The sequence below is a fragment of the Musca domestica genome, unplaced genomic scaffold, assembly GCF_030504385.1.
Source record: "Musca domestica strain aabys unplaced genomic scaffold, Musca_domestica.polishedcontigs.V.1.1 18, whole genome shotgun sequence".
NCBI lineage: Eukaryota > Metazoa > Arthropoda > Insecta > Diptera > Muscidae > Musca > Musca domestica.
The window spans coordinates 11,163,235-11,185,809 of record NW_026712238.1 but is presented as its reverse complement, the minus strand read 5'-3'; the positions used below and the strand labels follow the sequence as shown (position 1 = coordinate 11,185,809).

General features: G+C 35.9%; 1 protein-coding gene across 1 annotated transcript in view; it reads right to left on the bottom strand.

Moving 5' to 3' along the window:
- The window catches only part of LOC101889826 (uncharacterized), a 58,990-nt gene extending 39,362 nt beyond the window's left edge, over positions 1 to 19,628 (bottom strand). Inside the window, exons 1-3 of the mRNA XM_059120830.1 lie at positions 19,599 to 19,628; positions 19,333 to 19,495; positions 19,178 to 19,272 (exon numbers count right to left, since the gene is read on the bottom strand). Of these exons, the coding sequence (XP_058976813.1) occupies positions 19,178 to 19,272; positions 19,333 to 19,495; positions 19,599 to 19,628 (288 nt within the window). The remainder of the gene's footprint in view (positions 1 to 19,177; positions 19,273 to 19,332; positions 19,496 to 19,598) is intronic.
- Between the last annotated feature and the right edge of the window lie 2,947 nt (positions 19,629 to 22,575).

Below are 22,575 nucleotides of genomic sequence, written 5' to 3'. Positions count from 1 at the left end.
TCATATAAACATTGAAGCAATTGTTGACGTTGTACCATCACACACACACACACATACAAACATTTACATCTTTATCTGCATCTACATCTTCTCGTTGCGGATTTTTTAAATAATGTACATTTTGACAGGGAATCATCGTTAAAGCATTCAACAAAATAATTACAGATTTTGTGCTTCAAATAAAATCAGCCAACCATGGCTTACCATTGACCGGAAATTGACGACGACGACGAGGAGACGGAGACGAGGATGGCAACGGAAACGCAAATAAAACGAAGGACAAATAATACCAGTTTCCATACCTATGTACGTCTTTCATCCGATATCGGTTGGGCCTGAGGTTGGGCGCGTAGGCGTGCATGCCACACACCACTTCATATGGTCGATTGTAATTTAAAATCAATCATCACCTCATTATGATTAATTATAAATCAAGATTAATTACCCGACCATTCGAGCAAGCGAACGAGAGAGATTGCCCGCGTTGTTATTGTTCGAACTTCGATTGAGGTTGATTTTCTCGGTAGAGACAATTTGCAGTGGTGTTCATTAAAATTGAAAGGCTTTTGCGGTTAGTTGAAAGGATACGAAAAATTGAATTAAATGCGAAATAAATTTAAAGAAAATACTGTATCGAAAAGTTCGGAAACGGTGTTTAATGTACTATAAAGAAAGATCCATGGCACTTGAACAAGTAAAAAAGCAGCTAACTTCGGTCGGGTCGAACTTTTTATACTATCCACCACTTGAACATTTTCAAAAAAAAAAAAATCTGTCGAAAAATACCGTTCAAATGAAAAATGTTGTATGTGGGCTATACAAAGATGTGGACCTGCATATAAAATATTCCGTCATAGGTTGAACATTCCATTACAAACTTCAATTATGGAATTTGAAAAAAAAATCTGGTGAATACTGTCGCTAACATAATCAAAATACCGAATATGGGGAAGGGTATCGTTGTAGGGGCTGTATGTGATATCGTGGACCTGTATAGACAATTCTCTTTCAGGGGGTAAAATAATCAGAAGGAGCTCCTTGTGCGGACTTTCAGAAAATTCCATTAAAAATTTTGGCTACAATCGTTAAAATACTGAATATCGGGGGGTACCTCTAAACGGAGAGTATAAGAAGCCATGGACCTGAGCAATTTTCATTCATAGTCGGTAGTACCAATAAGGAACTTCAAATACGAAACTTGAAAAAAAAAAACAAGTAAAAAATCTGTAAGTTCGGACCTACACAGACAATTTTCTGACATAGGCTGTAGCATCCATTACGAACTTCAAATGCGAATTACGAAACAATCCCGGTAAATAATGTCGCTAAAATCATCAAAATATCGAATATCAGGAGGTACCATGGGGGTTAGAAACAGACAATTTTCTGGCATATGCTGTAGTATCCATTACGAACTTCAAATGCGAATTACGAAACAATCCCGGTAAATAATGTAGCTAAAATCATCAAAATACCGAATATCGAGGGGTACCGTTATATGGGGGCTATGCGAAGACGTGGACCTACATGGCTGTCTTAATCCGTTGTATCTATTACGAATTTTAAATACTAATTTTAAAACAATTCCGGTAAATAATGTCGCTAAAATACCGTTATATGAGGGCCATACGTTCGGAAGCTAGATTGATTTTCGCAGAGGGACAGACAGACGGACATTGCTAAATCGACATAGAATTTATGCGGATCAAGAATATATATACTTTGTGGGGTCTAAAATGTATATTTTGAGGTGTTACAAACGGAATGACAAACTTAATATACCCTCCATACTAAGGTGGAGGGTACAAAAACGGGTGAATAATGTTGCTAACATTATCAAAATACCTAATTGGGGGCGTTCTATGGTGGTATGAGATATCGTGTGCCTATATAGACCACTCTATTCCAGGAGGTAAAGTACTCACAATGAACTCCTTGATATACTCCTTGGTATAAAAATTGGCTCTTAATCTATAGTATCTAATTTCCGGTTATGCTGTTGACTTCACCAAAATCCACTTTAAGCCAAAATCCTATTTTACCAATTAAGTACGGGCAATGGTATTCTCAATATTTTCTATAAAATATAGCTCGTGAGCTGAACACATCGCAATGTTCCATTCGGCAATTATTGAAAAATGAGCCATTGAAATTCGAAAAAGTGCAAGAACTTACACCGCAACAGAAAGAAACCAGTAAAGAAAGTCCTAAAGTCGGGCGGGGCCGACTTTATGATACCCTACACCACTTTGCTAATTTAGTAGAGCTCCACGTAACAATTAAAAGTTTTTATTGGAGAATTAAATCATACACGCTATGATTATAGTTATAATTTAAAGTTCAAAGGACTAAATATGACGAAGCATTTGTATGTTTTAAATTCGGACTTGTATTACCCATTTGGTGCAAAATTAATTTAAAATCAGATAAAGATATATATGGGAGCTATATCCAAATCTGAACCGATCTCGAAAAAAATTTTCAAATATATTTCTGAGCTGTATATGATATATTTCCTGAAATATCGTTGTTACGGAGTGCATATTACGGCTGTGGGTAACAAATACTAGAAATCGGATGAACAATATATATGGGAGCTATAGCTATATCTTAACCGATCTTCACCAAATTTGACATACTAGCTTCTGGACTCAATTCGGTCGTAAGTGCCAAATTTCATCCCATTTGGGCAAATATTAGACGTTTTTTGCACAATAAAAGGTAAATCGGACGAAGTTATATATGGGAGCTATATCCAATTCTGAACCGATCTCGATAAAAATTAGCAAATGTATTTCTGAGCTGTATTTGATATATTTCCCCAAATATTGTTGTTGCAGAGTGCATACTACGGCGGCAGTGGACAGAAATAACAAATCGGATGAACAATATATATGGGCAATATAAAAAGGCAAATCGGACGAAGATATATATGGGAGCTATATCTAAATTTTGACCGACTATCTCCAATTTCAATAGGGTTCGTCCTTGGGCCAAACAAATGATCTTTGCAAAAGTTCATCTGGATCGGGCAATAAATGCTACCTGTGCTTTGTTTACAAAAATACATGGACAGACGGACGGACGGACAGACGGATGGACGGACGGACAGACGGACGGACGGACATGCATAAATCGACTCAGAATGTGATTCTATGCAGATCATCAAAAGGAACTATGGGTCTATCTCGTTTCCTTCTGCCTGTTACAAACAAATGCACAAAGACATAATACCCTGACCACCTTGTGGTGTAGGGTATAAATAGACTCAAAAGAGATAAAGAGTTGCTTCGCATGGCCGAAATTGGTGAACTGCCGAATTTGGTTTTCTCCGATGAGAAAACATTCGTTGTCCAGCTTTTTTTAAACAAACAAAATGATCGTGTTTACTTCCCAAAGAGGTCAGATGAAAATGTGCACCTTCGGTTGGCCACCAGAACTCCAGCGCCGGCCATGGTGATAGTGTGGGCCCCATAACAGCCGACAGCGTGGCATCAAAATAAATGCCAAATATTATCGCGAAAATATTCTGGAGGGTGTAGCCTTGGGCACGAAAACATTTTGGCCTTGGACATTCCAACGGGACTCAGCGCCATCGCACACAGCCCGCGCTTTATTTCAAGCATGCAATGGCCACCAAAATCTCCGAATACCAATCCGTTGAACTATTGTGTCTGGAGTATTTTGGAAAACAAGGTTGGCACTAAAAATACCAAAGTGTCGATCACCTTAAGCAAGCGCTTCGCTAAAATACCGCAGAGCAACATTCGAGCAGCGTGTGTCGGTTTCATTGGCCGTTCGAAGGTCATAATTCTTGCCAAAGGTGATCAATTCGAACAAATCTAAACTCATTCTAAAATTTGATGCTGTTTCCGACATTTTTTGCTTTCATTTAATAAAATTTAAAAAAAAATGACGTTTGACTTTGTTGCTGTTTTTTTATCTCATGCCTTAATATTAGGATATTATGGAATGGGAACCTTTTATAAAATATGTCTAGAAAAATATAGAAGAAATTCTATGTTTTATTTAAATTACATTTGAAAAGTGTTTAAAAAAATTAAATTTTCAAATTAAATGATTTCATTGCTATCCTCACCGCCACACCTCTTATGTGAGCTTGCAACACATTCACACACACACCAATAACACTAAATTTAATCAAAGACGTGGGCACTTTAAAACTCCCCCAACCCATCTAATTTACCATCTTAGCTCTCTCTCTCTCTCTCTCTCTGCCCCCTCTCTAATAAGTCAAATACCGCTCGCTGTAGTGCATTATCAACATTAATTTTTCAATTGCAGCCCCATTAGCGGGTCGGTTAAATATTTGCACATTTATCAAGACGTAGTTGTTGCTGTTGTTGTTGTAGTCGTTGTCATTTTGCGGAAAAGGATATTAAACAGAATTTATGCATTAAGTAATTAACAAATTACGCGGCAAAGAAACGCATTCGCTTGAAATGCAAAACTTCTTAAGATTCAACTACTTGAAATATATTCAGTTTCCAGCAATGCAAACTGAGGTGGACTGAGAGTGAAGAAGACGAGTGGGTAAGTAGGAAAATATCATGAGTTATTTTTATTCAAAATAAATTAAAAATCAGGGTAGTGGAATGAATTATTCTTTTCATAAAAAAAATTAATTTGTATGGCAAAAGAAATGCAAAATATATTTCATTATTAATAAGTTAAAGTTTAAAATAGAATTTAAATCGTCAGAAAATATATACAACGTGATCAGTTAATATGATGCATTGCAATCATGAATCGAGAGATTTTTGATGGGAGAATATGTGTTTTTTTTTTTTTGGAGTAAATACAGGGTGATATGAAACAATTGCAACGAACTTCAGACTGCTGTCATTTCTAAGCCTATTGTCCGAAAGCTGTTAAAATTATTCCAGTGACAGCTCATTATATTATTTAAAAGTGTTTAAAAGCATTTTGGTGAGAATTTTCCACAAAAAAACTTATTCGTAATGGAATTCAAGCGTGATAGTACATTTGGCTGGAAAACCACAAGTGACTTTCGTAAGAGCACTCCAGCATTTAAATGTCAATATTAAATCTTTTGTGTCTCGTGCCATCGCTCGTTACCGTGATACTGTAGCGTAGCCCAAAGCGGACGGAAGAAAAAAGCAACATCTGCCGAAATGCTTCGACGAGTAAAGAAGCGACTTGATAGAAACCCGCGTCGCAGTGGCCGAAAAATGGCTCATGAGCTGAGCATATCGCAATATTCCATTCGGCAAATATTGAAAAATGAGCTTGGGGTAAGGCCACTGAAATTTAAAAAGTGCAAGAGCTTATATCGCAACAGAAAGAAAATATACTCAAAAGATCTCAAGAGTTGCTTCGCTTGGCAGAAAGTGCTGAACTGCCGAATCTGGTCGTATTTACTTGCCAAGGAGGTCAGCTGAAAATGTGCACCTTCGGTTGGCCACCAGAACTCAAGCGCCGGCCATGGTGATTGTGTGGGGCGCCATAACAGAATATGGTCGCTCTCCACTCGTATTAATCGACCATGGCATCAGAATAAATGCCGAATATTATGGCACAAATTTTCTGGAAGCTGTATTAAAGCCTTGGGCACGCAAACATTTTGGCCACAGACCTTGAACATTCCAACAGAACTCAGCAACATCCCAACAGAACGCGCCACCCAAGAATAGTTGCAAAATAAAGTTCCTCGTTTCATTTTGAGCGCACAATGGCCACCAAAATCGCCGGATACCAATCCATTGGAATATTGTGTCTGGAGTATTTCGGAAAGCAAGGTTGGTACTAAAAAATACGAAAGTTTCGATCACCTCAAGCAAGCGCTTCGCCGGGAATGGGCCAAAATCCGCAGAGCAACATTCGGACAGCGTGTGACGATTTAATTGGCCGTTTGAAGGCCAAAGGTGACCAATTCGAACAAATCTAAACTTATTCTAAAATTTGATGCTATTTCCGACATTTTTTGGATAATGAAATTAAAAAATATGCAAAAAAATTATAGCCTTTCACTTTGTTGCAATTTTTTATCTCACCCTGTATATCATTTGATGTGGTCAAAACGTGCCTAGTCGAAATAACGGTTTTGGACCCTATGTATCTTTGAACCAAATCCGTTTCAGTACATTTGGAGTCGATCTAGGGATGTCCGTCCGTCCGTCTGTCTGTCTGGCTAGTGAGCTCGATAACTCTCGAAGGGAGTATCAGAATTGATTCGAACTTGGTACATCGTAATATTATTCTCAAGTTTATATCGAGTTCGGAGATGGGCAATATCGGTCCACTGCTTCTGGTACCTCCCCCACAAAAGGTCAACATTTTCAAAAAACATATTTTCTTCGCAGAAAGATGAAGAATACTCCAATTTTGCTCCAACCTTACAAATCCTAATATTTGCGTCAATGCTAGGTCAGTTGCGAAAATGGACAATATCGGTCCCTTCCATCAACTACCTCCCCCACAAAAGGTCAGAGTCTTGAATGATTACAATTCTTATAAAATGCGATGTAAGAGTCCGATTTTCTTCAAATTTCACACATCCCAAGATTTATAATAAACCAAGGTTTTGGTGTTAAGACGGAATATATCGGTGCACTCCTTCTGGTACATCCTCTACAAATGGTCAACATTTCGAAACAAATATATATATATATATATATATATATATATATATATATATATATATATATATATATATATATATATATATATATATATATATATATATATATATATATTTTCTGCACAAAAAGAGAAACGATAATCCGATTTTGTTCCAAATTTGCACATCCTAATATTTGCATCAGTCCTAGGTCCGCTGCGAAAATGGATAATATCGGTCAGCTCCATCAAGTGCCTCTCCCATAAAGGGTAAAAATTTTGAATAATTACAACTCTTATAAAATGTGATGTAAGAGTCCGATTGTCTTCAAAATTTCACACAGCTTAATATTTATATTGACCCAAAGTCTGGTAGGCGGAATATATCGGTCCACTCCTTCTGGTACCTGTCCCACAAAAGGTCGAAATTTTGAATTCCATTAAGACTTGGCACATTTTAATGTTTATATTAACATAGGATCTGTTTTGAAGATGGTAGATATCTGACCATTCCTTCTGGTACCTCCCCCACAAAGGGACGAAGTTTTGAATAACAAAAGCGACTATGAAATCCGAAAAAAGGCATCCGGTTCTCTTTATATTTCACACATCCCATTATTTCTACTAAGACAAGATCTACTGTCAAGATGAGATATTTCACCTCACCATCAAAGGGTCGAAATTTTGAATATCCATGAAGCTCATAAAACGCGAAATTAACTTCCGATTCCATTTAGACTTGGTACATCTCAATATGTCCATCAACACAAAATCTGATGGTAGAGATTGGACCATTTTTTCTGGTATCTCTCACATGGGGTTCAAGATTTAAAATAACACTCGAAAAAGAGAGATAAACATCCAATTCTCTTCAAATAACTTGCGAAACAAGTCAGCGATGCTTTCCTGTATTTAAATATTTCTTCCAACCAGAAACCTGAGATGAATGTGGAATTTATAACTTCGCATGTATAAATATAAATGTTCGATTTTCTTGTATTTTTGCCCATATTAATATTTGTATCTGTATTAGATGAAGTATGAAAATGAAATGCTTCGGTCGACTATATCTGGTACCCCACTCACATTTCAAAATTTTTTCAAAAATAATCACATATTTCATATAAAGTGGAGGAAGTACCAATTATATTCCAAACCAGGCATATCGAAATATTTATATCACATTTATTTAGGTCCTATACGAAATTAACAATATTGTCCCATTCCTTCGGAACCTACTCCATAGTAGGTCAACATTTTGAATAATCACAACAGAAGTCAAAATATATTTAAATAATTGAACATTGGCTGAGGGTATATATCTGTCGGCAAACTCGGCCGATACTTTTTTTTACTTGTTTTTAATGGCTTTTTTCTACTTATCAATTGAACCGGGTAATTCAAAATAATACCTCTCTTTACGCTGGACCAAGCTTTTGAGAGATACCTACTCGTTTGGGGAAAATATTGACTATTGATCCACATGGATTATTCTAACAGAGGAATGAAAGAAACATAAATTTCAATATATCAGCAGCTTAAAGGATTAATTCATGCTAGTCATGTGGTTTTACATCTACAGAAAATTCACCTCAAAGTAAAGTAGTCATCCTGCCCAACTTTATCCTTTTCATCATCATTTTCATTGATATTTTGTAAATCTTAATAAGAATTGAATTAAAACATTTACAAAAACATTACACAAACTTCAACACCACAATCACAGTGTAAACCCGAAATTCTTACATTCCGCACTATCACAAAACTATTATTGAATAATTAAAATGTTGCGGAGCGTTAAACCACAAAATTTGTCTCAAAACTCTCCACTACCAACTCCCACCCGCCCAAAATGAATTTGCGTCTAAATTTGAAAATCCCATTACGCCAGACCAGGCTGGTGCTGCTTAACCTAAAATATCTTGTTTAACGATGTCTCCTCCTTCACTTTCGTCGTCTGGGCTAAAGACATCAGCAGCAGACGTACTACACACGAACAAATTATTGTTGTATTGTAAACTACGATCCTTATGTCGCCATGATATGTGGTTTTCACTTAACTTGGTGACAACAGTTGCGGATAATCCTCATCCTCATCTCCGGGCTTGTTTGCAGTCATAAATTGGAACGATACCACCATGTCTATGCCGCTTCTGCAGAGACGAGACATAATGAGGCTGTGAGAGACATTCGCTGCCATTCTATGTTGCTGCTCTGCTCTGTACATTATCGTAATGATGGAGAAATTTCCAAAACCGCAATATCTTCTACTTCATCATCAGATGTTACCCCCCCCCCCCCCCCCCCTTTCGAGGGTAAACGAAAATATCATCAAGTCTTCACAGTTTGGTGTCATACCTCAAGCTTAAACTAAGCAATACAGTACAGTGTGGCAATGTTCTAGTCAAACATAATAGGCCAACCAGTTACGCTCTCTCTCTATCTCGCTCACACTCGCTTTTTATACCCTCCACCATACTATGGAGGGTATATTAACTTTGTCATTCCGTTTGTAACTCCTCGAAATAATCATGTCAGACCCAACAAAGTATATATATTCTTGATCAGCGTAAAATTCTAAGTCGATTTAGCTATGTCCGTCTGTCTGTCAGTTTGACTGTCCGTCTGTCGGTCTGTCTCTTGTAATCACGCTAACTTTCAAACGAATTGAGATAGGAGGCTAAAATTTTGCACGCATGTTTATTTTGCCAGTAGACAGGCTAAGTTCGTAAATGGGCCATTTAGGCCCACCTTTTTATATAGCATCCATATAACAGTACCTCCCGATATTCGGTATTTTGATGATTTTGGCGACATTATTCACCGGAATTGTTTCAAAATTTGATATTTGAAGTTCGAAAAGGATACTACAGCCTAAGACAGAAAATTGTTTGAGCTGGTCTAGGTCTCCGGCCCCATATATTAGTACCTCCCTATATTCGGTATTTTGACGATTTTAGGTACAATATTCACCGAAATTGTTTGAGATGTCGTATTTAAAGTTCGAAATGGATACTACAGCCTAAGACAGAAAATTGTCTGTGCAGGTCCAGGTCTTCGTATAGCCCCCATATAACGGTACCTCCCAATATTCGGTGTTTTTATGATTTTAGCCTCATTATTCACCGGAGTAGTTTCAAATTACGTATTTAGAGTTCGTCAACTACAGTCTGTGAGAGAAAATTGTCTGTGCTGGTCCACGTTTTCATATAGCCTCCATATAACGGTACCTCCCGATATTCGGTATTTTTTTAGATTTTAACGGCATTATTCACCGGAATTGTTTCAAATTTAGTACTTGAAGTTCGAAATGGATACTACAACCTAAGACAGAAAATTGTCTGTGCAGGTCCACGTCTTCGTATAGCCCCCATATAACGGTACCTCCCGAAATTCGGTATTTTGTAGATTTTAACGACATTATTCACCGGAATTATTTCAAATTTTGTATTTGAAGTTCGTAATGGATACTAGAGCCTATGCCAGAAAATTGTCTGTGCAGGTCCACGTTTCCATTTAACGGTACTTCCCAATATTCGGTTTTTCTAAGATTTTTGCCTCATTATTCACCGGAGTAGTTTCAAATTACGTATTTAGAGTTCGTAATGGGAACTACTGTCTGTGACAGAAAATTGTCTATGCAGGTCTAGGTCTTCGGCCCCATATATTAATACCTCCCTATATTCGGTATTTTGACGATTTCAGGTACAATACCCACCGAAATTGTTTTAGATGTCGTATTTAAAATTCGTAATGGATGTTACAGCTTGTGACAGAAAAATTGTCTATGCAGGTCCAGGTCTTCGTATAGTTCCGATATAACGGTACCTCCCTTTATACAAATGACAAAAAATGTCTATGTAGGTCCACGTCGTATAGACCCCAATATAACGGTTATATTCGGTATTTTTAAGATTTTAACAGAATTTTAAGGGATTTTATTTTATTTATTTTTTTTTTAAATTTCCAAATTCATTCCATATGGTGGAGGGTATTCAATGTTCGTCCCGGCCAAACTTACTGCTTTTGAACTTGTTCTCTCCATTTCACTTTGTTAATAATTTAAAGGATTCCATGTGAAAACATGCTTTCGTGATGTGGTCAAAATGTGACAGCTAAAGCTGGAGCTGTTGAAAGACATTAACCACTGGAGTTCCACACTGAGATCATAATAACGCAAAAACTGAAACAACCACAACAACAATGCCCACTGAATCTCTACGATGTTATGTACTTTAAGTTTATGAGATTTTCCACTCTGAAGTTATTGTTTAACAACAACAAAAAAATACAAACGGGCATGTTTGCTTGTTGTCTGTGCACATGGTGTAGAATGCACTAACGAAACATGTTGAAAGGATGCACTTACAGACAGTACATAGCCTCATGGAATGGAACGAAGTTATAATGATGTGATATTGCTCACAATGTTTTTTTTATAAAATTCCAAAATTAAGATTTAAAGATAATTGCTGGCCATTGCTTAATTTTTATATCCTCAGCTGTAGGGCTATAGAGGGTATATAACATTTGATATGGCCAAAAATTTGCCTCATAGAAATAACGATTTTAAACTCTAGGTCTCTTTTGGGGGAAATATATTTCAAGAGTTGAGTTGAAGTCAGCCTAACTATGTCCTAGCTGGTTGGTTCGCACGATAACTCTCGTAAGAAGTAACTGATTTCGTAGTAATATTTAGATCAAGTTTTATGGCAGGAAATATCCTTCTGGTAAAGGTCAACAATTCAAAAACAAAATTTAGATTATAAAGGGTGGGCCAGAAAGATCATGGTGGTTGGAATTCCTATTAGCATTTTTATTATCATTGTTTTTATAATCGCCACCATAGTGAGGAGGGTATATTAAGTTTGTCATTCCGTTTATAACACCTCGAAATATACATTTAAGACCCCACCAAGTATATATATCAGCATAAAAGTCTATGTCGATTTAGCGATGTCAGTCCGCTTGTTCGTCTATCCTTCTGTGGAAATCACTCTAGCTTCCGAATGCAGTGAAGTAGGTTGATAAAATTTTACTCAAATGTATATTATGTCTGCAGGACTTTTGGTATTGAAAATGGGCCATGTAGATCCACGTTTTGGTGTAGCCCCATATAATGGTACCTTCCTATTTTCGGTATTTTAGAGATTTAAGCGCCATTATTCATCGGAAGTGTTCCAAATTTCGTATTTGAAGTTCGCAATGGATACTAAAACCTATGAAAGAAAATTGTCTGTGCAGGTTCACGTCTCCGTATAGCCCCCATATAACGATACCTCCCTATATTCGGTATTTTGATGATTTTAGCGACATTATTATCCGATTTTTTTTCATGTTTCACATTTGGATATTCTAATGGCTTATGACAAAATTGCCTATGCAGGTCGACGTTGTCGCATAGACCCTACATTCGGTATTTTTAAAAAATTTTAGTAGACTTTTTTAAGGATTTTATTATTACCTTTATACCCTACAACACTATGTGTTGGGGGTATTATAAGTTTGATTGAGCCAAAAATTATGTAATACCTCGAAATATTGGTTTCTCACATAGGAAAGTATACATGAATCTTCCTATCTCTCCGAGCTGAGTCGATATAGCTGTGTATGTCCTTTCGTCCGTCTGTCCATGCTAATTTCTAATCACTCTACGGGTCGCAATTATAGCCCAATCTTCATTTAGAACTGAGGTGGGGTTAGTGCCAGCATAGAAGCCTATTGCTCTTGGAGATGATCTCATAATGTTTAGAGGTTGAAATGGACCAACAACTGAAAAATTATTCCAGTGACAACTCATTATATTGTATAACAGCGTACAAAAGCATTTTGGTGAGAATTTTCCAGAAAAAAAGTTATTCGTGATGGAATTCAAGCGCGATAGTTTGATTTCTTTATATTTGGCTGGAAAACCGCAAGTGGTTATCTTTAGAACACTCCCGCATTTAAATGTGAATAAATCTTTTGTGTCTTGTACCATATTCCGGAGGATGTATTAAGGCTTTGGGCACTCAAACATTTTGGCCGCAGACCTTGGACATTCCAACAGGACTCAGCACCATCGTCACAATTGTTGCAAAATGAGGTTCCTAGCTTCATTTCCAGCGCACAAAGGCCACCAAAATCTCCGGATACCAATCCGTTGGACTATTGTGTCTGGATTTTTTTTTTAGAAAGCAATGTTGGCACTAAGAAATACCAAAGCGTCGATCACCTCAAGCAATCGCTTCGCCAGGAATGGGCCAAACTACCGCAGAGCAACATTCGGGCAGCGTGTGACGGTTTCAATGGCCGTAATTCATTCCAAAGCTGACCAATCCGAACAAATCTGAACTTATTCTAAAATTTGATGCTATTTCCGACATTTTTTGCCTTCATTCAATAAAATTAAAAAAAAATGTAAAAGTTATGTCGTTCGATTCTGTTGCAGTTTTTTATCTCACCCTGTATATTGGCTACGAAGTGCTTATTACGGATGTGGAGGACAAAAATCACAAATTGAATTAAACATATTTTTGAGATCTGAGTCGATTTGCATCAAATTTGACTCACTTATTTCCAGGATCAATTTGATCGTATATGCCAAATTCCATCTCATTCGGACTAATATTACACATTTTGTGCGCAGTAAAAGGTATATATGGGAAGATATATATGGGAGCTATATCTACATTTTAGCGATGATCTATTATCTAGCGATTATGGACAGACGGACTCACATGCATAAATCGACTCAGAATGTGATTCTATGCAGATCATCAAAAAGAACAAAGGGTATATCTCGTTTCCTTCTCCATGTTACAAACATACACACAAAGACATAATTCCTGTCCACAGTGTGGTATAGGGTATAATAGGTAGGCTCTACCTTGGACTTAGTTAAATCTACTTTGAGTTTTATATTTCCCAAAGCTATGTATACTTTATGGAGATATTTCGAGGCGATACAAACGCAATAAGAAATAATTCAGTACACAAATTACACTGTGCAACTGCCTGTCTGGAAGGTGCGGAAATTTTAAATGCAGGTGATATTATCCGGTTAGGAGATCAAAAGCCCAAAAGATTTTTGATTCTCAAGACAAAATTTCCGTAAATGGCCTTTCAGCAATTTTCGAATTCGTATGGCTCTTTTTTTCGGTATTTTGGTTTCTAAGGGAGAGGAACACTCTAAAAGAATAAAAAAATGCAATGGAAGTCAATGTTTTGGCGTAGCCCTCATATGAAGATACCTCCAAAAAAAGTGACGATCTCGGCCAAAATTGGTATTTTGGCTTCGGGACTAAACACACTTCCTAAAGAAAATTTGGGTATATATTAAAGTATATATCTTCCAACTCCACGTTCCATATTGTGTGGGATGAAAAATTTCGAGTGGTGGTGATGGTACCAGGTCATTGCAGCAAAACTCCAAGAGGACTTTGAATTTCATACCAGCGAATATAAATTGGGAAAGTGGAATTGAGAAAAAAAAAACAACATTTGATTCAGAAGAAAGAGAAACATATATCCTGCCTAATATGCAATATTTCCCCCCCACCTCCCTTCTTTTCCCTCTTAGAAAATTCTCCCACATCAATAAAACGAATATCAAATGTCTTGTGCTAAGATAGTGTTTTACTCTTATTTCAATTTCTATACATCTCAATCGTATTATGAAACAATTCCACTTATAATTTTTCCATCTGACTCAACATCTTGCAAAAAAAAAGTCCGACTCTGGAAAACCATCTTCTTAGATAAATATTTGCATTCTTTTCCATGTTGATTTAACAATTTCCACAATTGTTTAACCCGTTGACTGTAGACAAATGATGGACGAAACAAAAAGTTCTTCCTCTGCTTGGCGGTACTATAAAAATGTCAAGAAATGGGATGCTCTATAAATCAGCACCTCTGATAATGTATTTTTATGTGTGTGGAGAAAGAAAGAAAATCTAGCTGTTCGCATTGGCTTAAAACAATTCCAAGTTTGTCTAACAAAAATAGAGAAAGAGAAAAAAATCCAAAAAAAAAACTGAAAAAACTTCTTCCCCGAACAAGATATGAATGGCCCCTGAAGAAGAAGTTCCCTTTAAAGTGCCATAATTTATAAAAAGGTTTATTAGGCTATAGCAGTAGAGCAAACACGTCCAAACTGAATGAGGATGCTGAAGGTGGCTACAAGGTATAGGAAATGAAAAGGAAATTTATAACTCAACTCAAGTGCTGTTAAAAAAAAAACAAGACTCAACAAAAAAAGAAAAAGTATTAAATTCACATTTTCATTTTATCCGACAGCACTGTCCGTTACTGGCAAACTAGAAGCCGCCCGCCATCCATTCAAAAGTGCCAGATAGGCTGGCTGGCTGGCAGGCTGACTGTGAAAGAGCCAAGATATAAATGACCCAAAAGGCCTGAAATTGTTGCAAAGTAGCAAAAAAACTAGTTTTTCTTTTCATTTCGCTGCCGCTGCTGTCAAAGTAAGAAAACGGAATGAAGGCTCGAATAGTTGTAAACAAAATTAACTTTATCAAATTATACACAAGTGGCTGTATGAATGAAATGGACAAATGGTTGCGAAGGTTTTTTTCTGCTTTATATTGAAATGAATGCAAAATTGTTGGCAATTTTAAATATGAATATCTGGGGAGTAAGAAGGCCATTTGAGGTGGCTATAGTTGATTGCCAAGGAAAATGTAATGGTAAATAGGAAAATATTTGCAAAAGGCCAGAGGAACGGAAAAGCGGAACTAGTGGCGTCAAAATAATGACTGTAGTGAGTAATTTAATAACTAAAGTACAGTAAGGTTGGGAGCTGGAAATTGCTGCGAAATATCGATCAATAGTCTTTTGTTGTATTCTGTCAAAGAATTGGAAAATCCAATTCAAAACAAAGTAATTATACCCTACACCTCAAGGTGGTCAGGGTATTATATCTTTGTGCATTTGTTTGTAACAGGCAAAAGGAAACGAGATAGACCCATAGTTCCTTATGATGATCTGCATAGAATCACATTCTGATTATATACATGTCCGTCCGTCCGTCCGTCTGTCCATGTATTATTGTAAACAAAGTACAGTTCGCATTTATTGCCCTATCCAGATGAAATTTTGCACAAATCATTTGTTTGGCCCAAGGGCGAACCCTATTGAAATTGGAGATAATTGGTAAAAATAAAAAAAATATCAGTCCGAATAGTATGGAATTTTGCACGTACGATCAGATTTGACCTGAAAATAAGTATGCCAAATTTGATCGAAATCGGTTCAGACATAGCTATAGCTCCCATATATATTGTTCATCCGATTTGTTATTTTTGTCCTCCGCAGCCGTAATATGCACTCTGTAACAACAATATTTGGGGAAATATATCAAATACAGCTCAGAAATACATTTGCTAAATTTTATCGAGATCGGTTCAGATTTGAATATAGCTTCCATACATAACTTCGTCCAATTTACCTTTGATTGTGCACCAAACGTCTAATATTTGCCCAAATGGGACCGAATTGAGTCTAGATACTACCTTCTAGACTCAAATTTGGTGAAGATCGATTCAGATATAGCTATAGCTCCCATATATACTGTTCATCCGATTTGTTATATTTGTTACCCACAGCCGTAATATGCATTCCGTAACAACGATAGTAAGGGAAATATATCAAATACTGCTCAGAAATATCTTTGCCGAATTTTATCGAGATCGGTTCTGATTTGAATATAGCTCCCATATACATCTTTATCCGATTTCAAATTAATTGTGCACCAAATGGGCAATACAAGTCCGAATTTAAAAGATACAAATGCTTCGGCATATTTAGTCCTTTGAACTTTAAATTATAATTATAATCATAGCGTGTATGATTGAACTCTCCCATAAAAACTTTTAATTGTTATGCCGAGCTCTACTAAATTAGCAAAGTGGTGTAGGTTATCATAAAGTCGGCCCCGCTCGACTTTAAGACTTTCTTTACTGATTTAGAATTTAGTTTTGATTGGCAAACTCCAATTCTTATTAAAAATATATAAAATATTTCAAACTTAGATAAAGTACGAAGAAGGATAAAATAGGCCTACTCATTCTCGTACCCTTAAAAATGGTAAATATTCAAAAAAAAAAATAAAAATTACACGTAAGCGATTGCCTTCAAGCTTGGCATGCCGCAATATTTGTATCAGACCTAGATTAGATCGAACAAGTTATGAAGTATCAGTCGGTTTTGCCGACAGACGTATACCCTCAGCCAATTTTTTGGACATTTAAATACATTTTGACGTCTGTTATGATTTTTCAAATTTTGTAGACTTCAAAGTAATGGGCCAATATTGGCCATTTCGTATCGGACCCGATATAGTGGACCGAAGTATTTAATTATATAATTTAATTTAGTAATACACACCAGTAAGGAAAAGTAAAAAGTCGGACGGGGTCGACTATATGATACCACTATGCATATCTATTAGAGCTTCCGTAACAAAAGAATTTATTTGAAGTAGATCATACCACCTATCAACATTTGGCTTTAGAGTAGATATTGTATGGTTTCAGAGGGCAGAACATTGAATACCCTCCACCATTTAGAACAAATTTGGCAATTATCAAAAACAATAAAATTCGTTAAAAATTCTGCTAAAATCTTAAAAATACCGAATGTTATATTAGGCTCTATACGACCACATGTACCTGTATAGGTAACTTTTGTCATAAGCCATTGCAATATTCAAATGCGAAACTTAAAATCGAAATCGGTGAATAATGTCGCACAAAATACCGAATATAGGGAGTTACCGTTTTATGGGGGCTATACGAAGACGTGGACCTGCATAGATAATTTTCTGTCATAGACTGTAGTTCCCTTAAGAACATCAAATACCAAATTTGAAACAATTACGGTGAATAATGTCGCTAAAATCATGAAAATACCGAATATCGGGAGGTACAGTTATATGGGGCTATGGCCAAAACGTGTCTCATCGAAATAACGCTTTTAGACCCTAGGTCTATTTGCAACAAATTCGTTTCAGAACATTTGAAATCGATCTAGAGATATTCGTCCGTACCTCCCCCATAAAAGGTCGAAATTAAAAAAAAAAAAACATTTTACTGCCCGGAAAGAGAAACGGTAAAGCGATTTTGCTCCAACTTTGCTAATCCTGAAAATGGAATATATCGGTCCACTCCTACTGTACCTCCCCCACAAAAGATCGAAATTTTCAAAATATATATTTTTTGCACAGAAACCGTAATCCGATTTTGTTCCAACTTTGCAAATCCTACTATTTGCGTCAGTTCTAGGTCAGGTGCGAAAATGGACAATATCGGTCAACTCCATCAAGTACCTCCCCCACTAAGGGTCAAAAATTTAAATAATTACAACTCTCATAAAATGTGATGTAAGAGTCCGATTATCTTCAAATTTCACACATACCACTACTTTTATTAACCCAAGATCTGATATTAAGATCCTTCTGGTACCTACCCCACAAAAGATCGGAATTTTCAAAAAATATATTTTCTCCACAAAAAAGAGAAACGGCAATGCGATTTTGCTTCAACTTTGCAAATCCTAATATTTGCGTCAGTTCTCGGTCCGGTGCAAAAATTTCCACTCCATCAATTCTTCCCCCACAAAGGGCCAAAATTTTGAATAATAATAACTTTTATAAAATGTGATGTAAGAATCCGATTGTCATAAAATTTCACACATCCCAATATATTTATAAACTCAAGATCTGCTGTGCAGATGAGATATATCGACCCACTGCTTCTGGTACCTCCCCCACAAGGGGTCAAAATTTTGAATATCCAATAAGCCTATGATAGAGATTTTTTGGTACATGGCCCACATGGGATTCAAGAGTTTGAAAAACAAAACGCTCAAAAAAAGTGAAATAAGCATCCAACTCTCTGGAAATTTCAGACACACGAACAGTGAAAATGACATATATCTGCGAACCCCTTCTGTTACGTGACCCACAAAGGGTCACAATTTTCAATACTTTTATCTGTGATAAATTGCGGAACAAGTCAGCTACTTGCTTACAAGAGTTATAATTATTTAAAATTTTGGCCATTTGTGGGAGAGGTACTAGATGGAGTACCTCTCTTTCGTTCTACCTGTTATTCTTGCCAGATTTTGAGGTGATGATATGTGAAATTTGAAGATAATCGGACTCTCATTTCACATTTTGTAAGAGTTATAGTTATTAAAATTTTGTGGGGGATTTACCTAATGGAGTGGACCGATATTATCCATTTTCGCAACTTACTTGATACTAATAAAAATATTAAGATCTGCAATGTTCGCACTACATTGGAATATACTTTCTTTTTTTAGTAGGTTAATTTTTTCCTGAGAAAATTTTGACGAGTGGACCGATATTGCCCCTTTCCAAACTCTAAATGTCCTGTAACAAATTTGCTCAAAAAATACCTAGGATCTACAACCGTCATTTCGATGAGGAACATTTTGGTACAGCAACCATCATCAACTAATGCATACAAATTTTCCGATTTCTGCCTTCCAAAGAAACAGAACTGGAATATAGATCTTGATTCTATTTTCCACCAACATTTCGTTATATTGTTCTTACCTTATGCGTTGCAGCTGCAGCTTCATAGATGTCGGCATTGCTGCGAGCAATCATTGGCCGAAATGGTTCATCATTGGGATTCGTTGCAAATGAACCTATAATCGGACATATTATTGTCAAATGGCATAACTTCAAAAAAATGTATTTCTAAATACCCTCTTGATCCGATGAATCCCGCTTTCCGGTTCTGCTTTTCTTTGGTTCTGTAGCTGTTTTCTTAACATCTTTGGTGTCGATAACTTTTTTACTTTCAGTGGGTTTAGCTGCCTTCTCCTCGGCAGCAAGAACGAAACCCACCAATAGCAGCAACAAAAGGATCTGAAAATTAAACAAAATTGAAATTAAAATCAAAATAATTATTTTGAAGTTTGAATTGACACTTGTCTACATATGCTCTGTTCAAGAATTTGCAAGAATATACCACACCTTTACCGCATGTAATTCGAAACATTGTAATTGTTATTTTGAATTATACTTTGAATTATAAATGGAGAAATTATACCCTACAACACTTTGTGTTGGGGGTATTATTAGTTTGATTGGGCCAAAAATTATGTAACACCTCGAAATATTAGTTTCCTATTTCGTCGAGCTAAGTCGATCTAGCTATGTGTGTCCGTCTGTACATGTTAATTTGTAATCACTCTACGATCTTCACGAAATTTAGAATGGAGGTAGGTCTATGGCCCAAAAACTAAAAAATTGCCTGATTTTGTAGTTGCTCTACAAGTCGCAATTATAGACCAATCGACGCGAAAGTTGTCATGGGGCTAGAGTTTAGAGCTTCCAATTTTGATGGTCATTGGATAATATTTAGTGGGTGAAATAGACCATAACACTTGTGTGACAGAAGTCTAACATTTTGGATGACCATTGGATTATATTTAGCTGTAGCTAACAGCAGAACGGAGTGCGTAAATATTGGACAAATGTCCCTGATCAAAAAACTTAGGGTAATATCTGGGCAGTGCTCTATGACATAATTTCAAAATGAATTTGGACATAAGGGGACTTCTACCATATTGTAGTGTTGTAGGGTATCACGTGGCCGGCCTCGCATGACTATAGCCTTTGCTTACTTGTTTGAATTGCAATTGGAATAATTCGAATTGGAACTTTCAAATTTCATCTGAAATAATTCGAATTACAATTGAAATTTTCGAATCACAAATGAAACGTTACAAATTAAATCATAATTATAAAGGAAATAAGTAAGGAAAGGTCAAAAGTCGGACAGGGTCGACTACCGACACCTCGGTAGGGTAATAAAAACCTTATATTGGGAATTTTTATGCAGTAGATTATACCAACTATGAACTTTATTTGAATCAGGACGTATCAGGGCTTTAGAGTAGTCACAATCTGGGAACTATATCCAACTCTGAATCGATTTTCAAAAAATTTGACGAGGGTTTTTGCACCTCTTGTACCAAATAACATTGCTGTATAGTGCAGGATATGACTTCGATAAGAACTATATTAAAAATACTTATTGGGGCAATAGAAATACCGCACCGAGTTTCACCACATGGAAAATTGGATGAAGATGTATATTGAAGATGTATATAAAAATCTGAACCGATCTCGATAAAATTTAGCAGATGTATTTTCGAGGTGCATCTTATGTCCGGTATCAAATGTCATTGTTGTGGAGTGCATATTACGTAAGTAAGGAACTTAAACCCCAAATCGAATGAAATATATATATGAGAGCTGTAGCTATATCGGAACCGATTTACACCAAATTTTAAGTTCTTATTTCTAGGATGAATTCAGTCGCAATTGCCAAGATTCAGCTCATTTGGGATGATATTAGCCATTTGGTGCACAATAAATCTGATATCGAATAAATATATATGAGAGTTATGTCTAAATTCGATCAGATCTCTATAGAATTTGAAAGAGGTATTTCTGGCTGTATCTGACATCTGATAATAAATATCATTGTTGTGGAGAGCATACTACGAATGTGAGGGACTTAAAACCCCAAATCGAATGAAACATATATATGTGAGATATGGCTATATCTGAACCGATTTTCACCAAAATTGATGCACTTACTTTTACTGAATTTAGTTGGTTGGCACTAAAAAATACCAAAGTGTCGATCACCTTAAGCAAGTCCTTCGCCGGAAATGGGCAAAAAAACCGCAGAGCAACATTCGGGCAGCGTGTGACGGTTTCATTGGCCGTTTGAAGGCCATAATTCGTGCCAAAGATGACCACTTCGAACAAATCTAAACTTATTTTAAAATTTGATTCTATTTCCGACATTTTTTGCTTTCATTCAATAAAATTTAAAAAAAATGTAAAAATTATGGCGTTTGGCTTTGTTGCAGTTTTTTTTTTTTTTTTTTTCTCACCTGGTATTATTCATTAATTCTCTTTCAAACCCCTAATTACAAATTATTAACATCCTTTTTTTAAATTAGATCATAAAAGATAATTTCATCATCAGTAATACTATTAATTTTGCCACTTTTTCTATGCTAAAAATGTACCCCCTGACTCTCAAAAGAATACATTTTAATTGTTTAACCCTTTAACTGCTGGAAAATTACACATGTATATCTCCAAAATTGTATCACTAATATTTTTCTCCATCTCAAGTTCCATAATTAGAAAATGTGTTACGAGATTAAAAAAATCGATATGTCCTTTTCAGCAAACAATATATTATTATCCTAGTCACGTTGGGGTTTAATGGAATCACGAGATTATGTCCGTACGAAATAAGCGTAATAGGAATAGCTAATAATAATTTCAAATCCCAAACAAAAAAATGATTACGCATATAATCAGAAAATAAAATCAACACTAACAACAGCAATAGCCAATAAATTATTTGTGATATTATTTTAACATTTATGAGATTAAATTAAAATTATATAAACTAGACCACACGCACACACACACACATGAAGCAAATTATCCGAATACTAAGTGGACATTTGATTGTGTTTTGTGGCAAATTAAAATAATTTATATTCTGCTGGTTGCGAGTTATGTTAAATATTGCACAATTGTTTGTTAATTGGACAAAACATTGATCATAAATTAAAGGTTAGCAAAAAAAATATTTTTTATTCCGTACGGATTGGAAAGAATGAATGGGCCAATATTTTCCATTTAAAATTGGACCTAAATAAATATGATATAAATATTGCGATGTGATGGTTTGGACTGCATCGACAGCTTTCTTCACTTTATATGAGATTTGTGTTAATTTTTAAAAAATGTTAAAAGTGAACGCGTGGTACCACATATAGTCGACCGAAGTATTCCATTTTCATACTTCATCTAAAAAATTATAAAAAAATCGAAAAATTATAAAAAAATCGAACATTTATCTCCAATTTTATGCGAAATCATAAACTCGATATTCATCTCATTTCTTG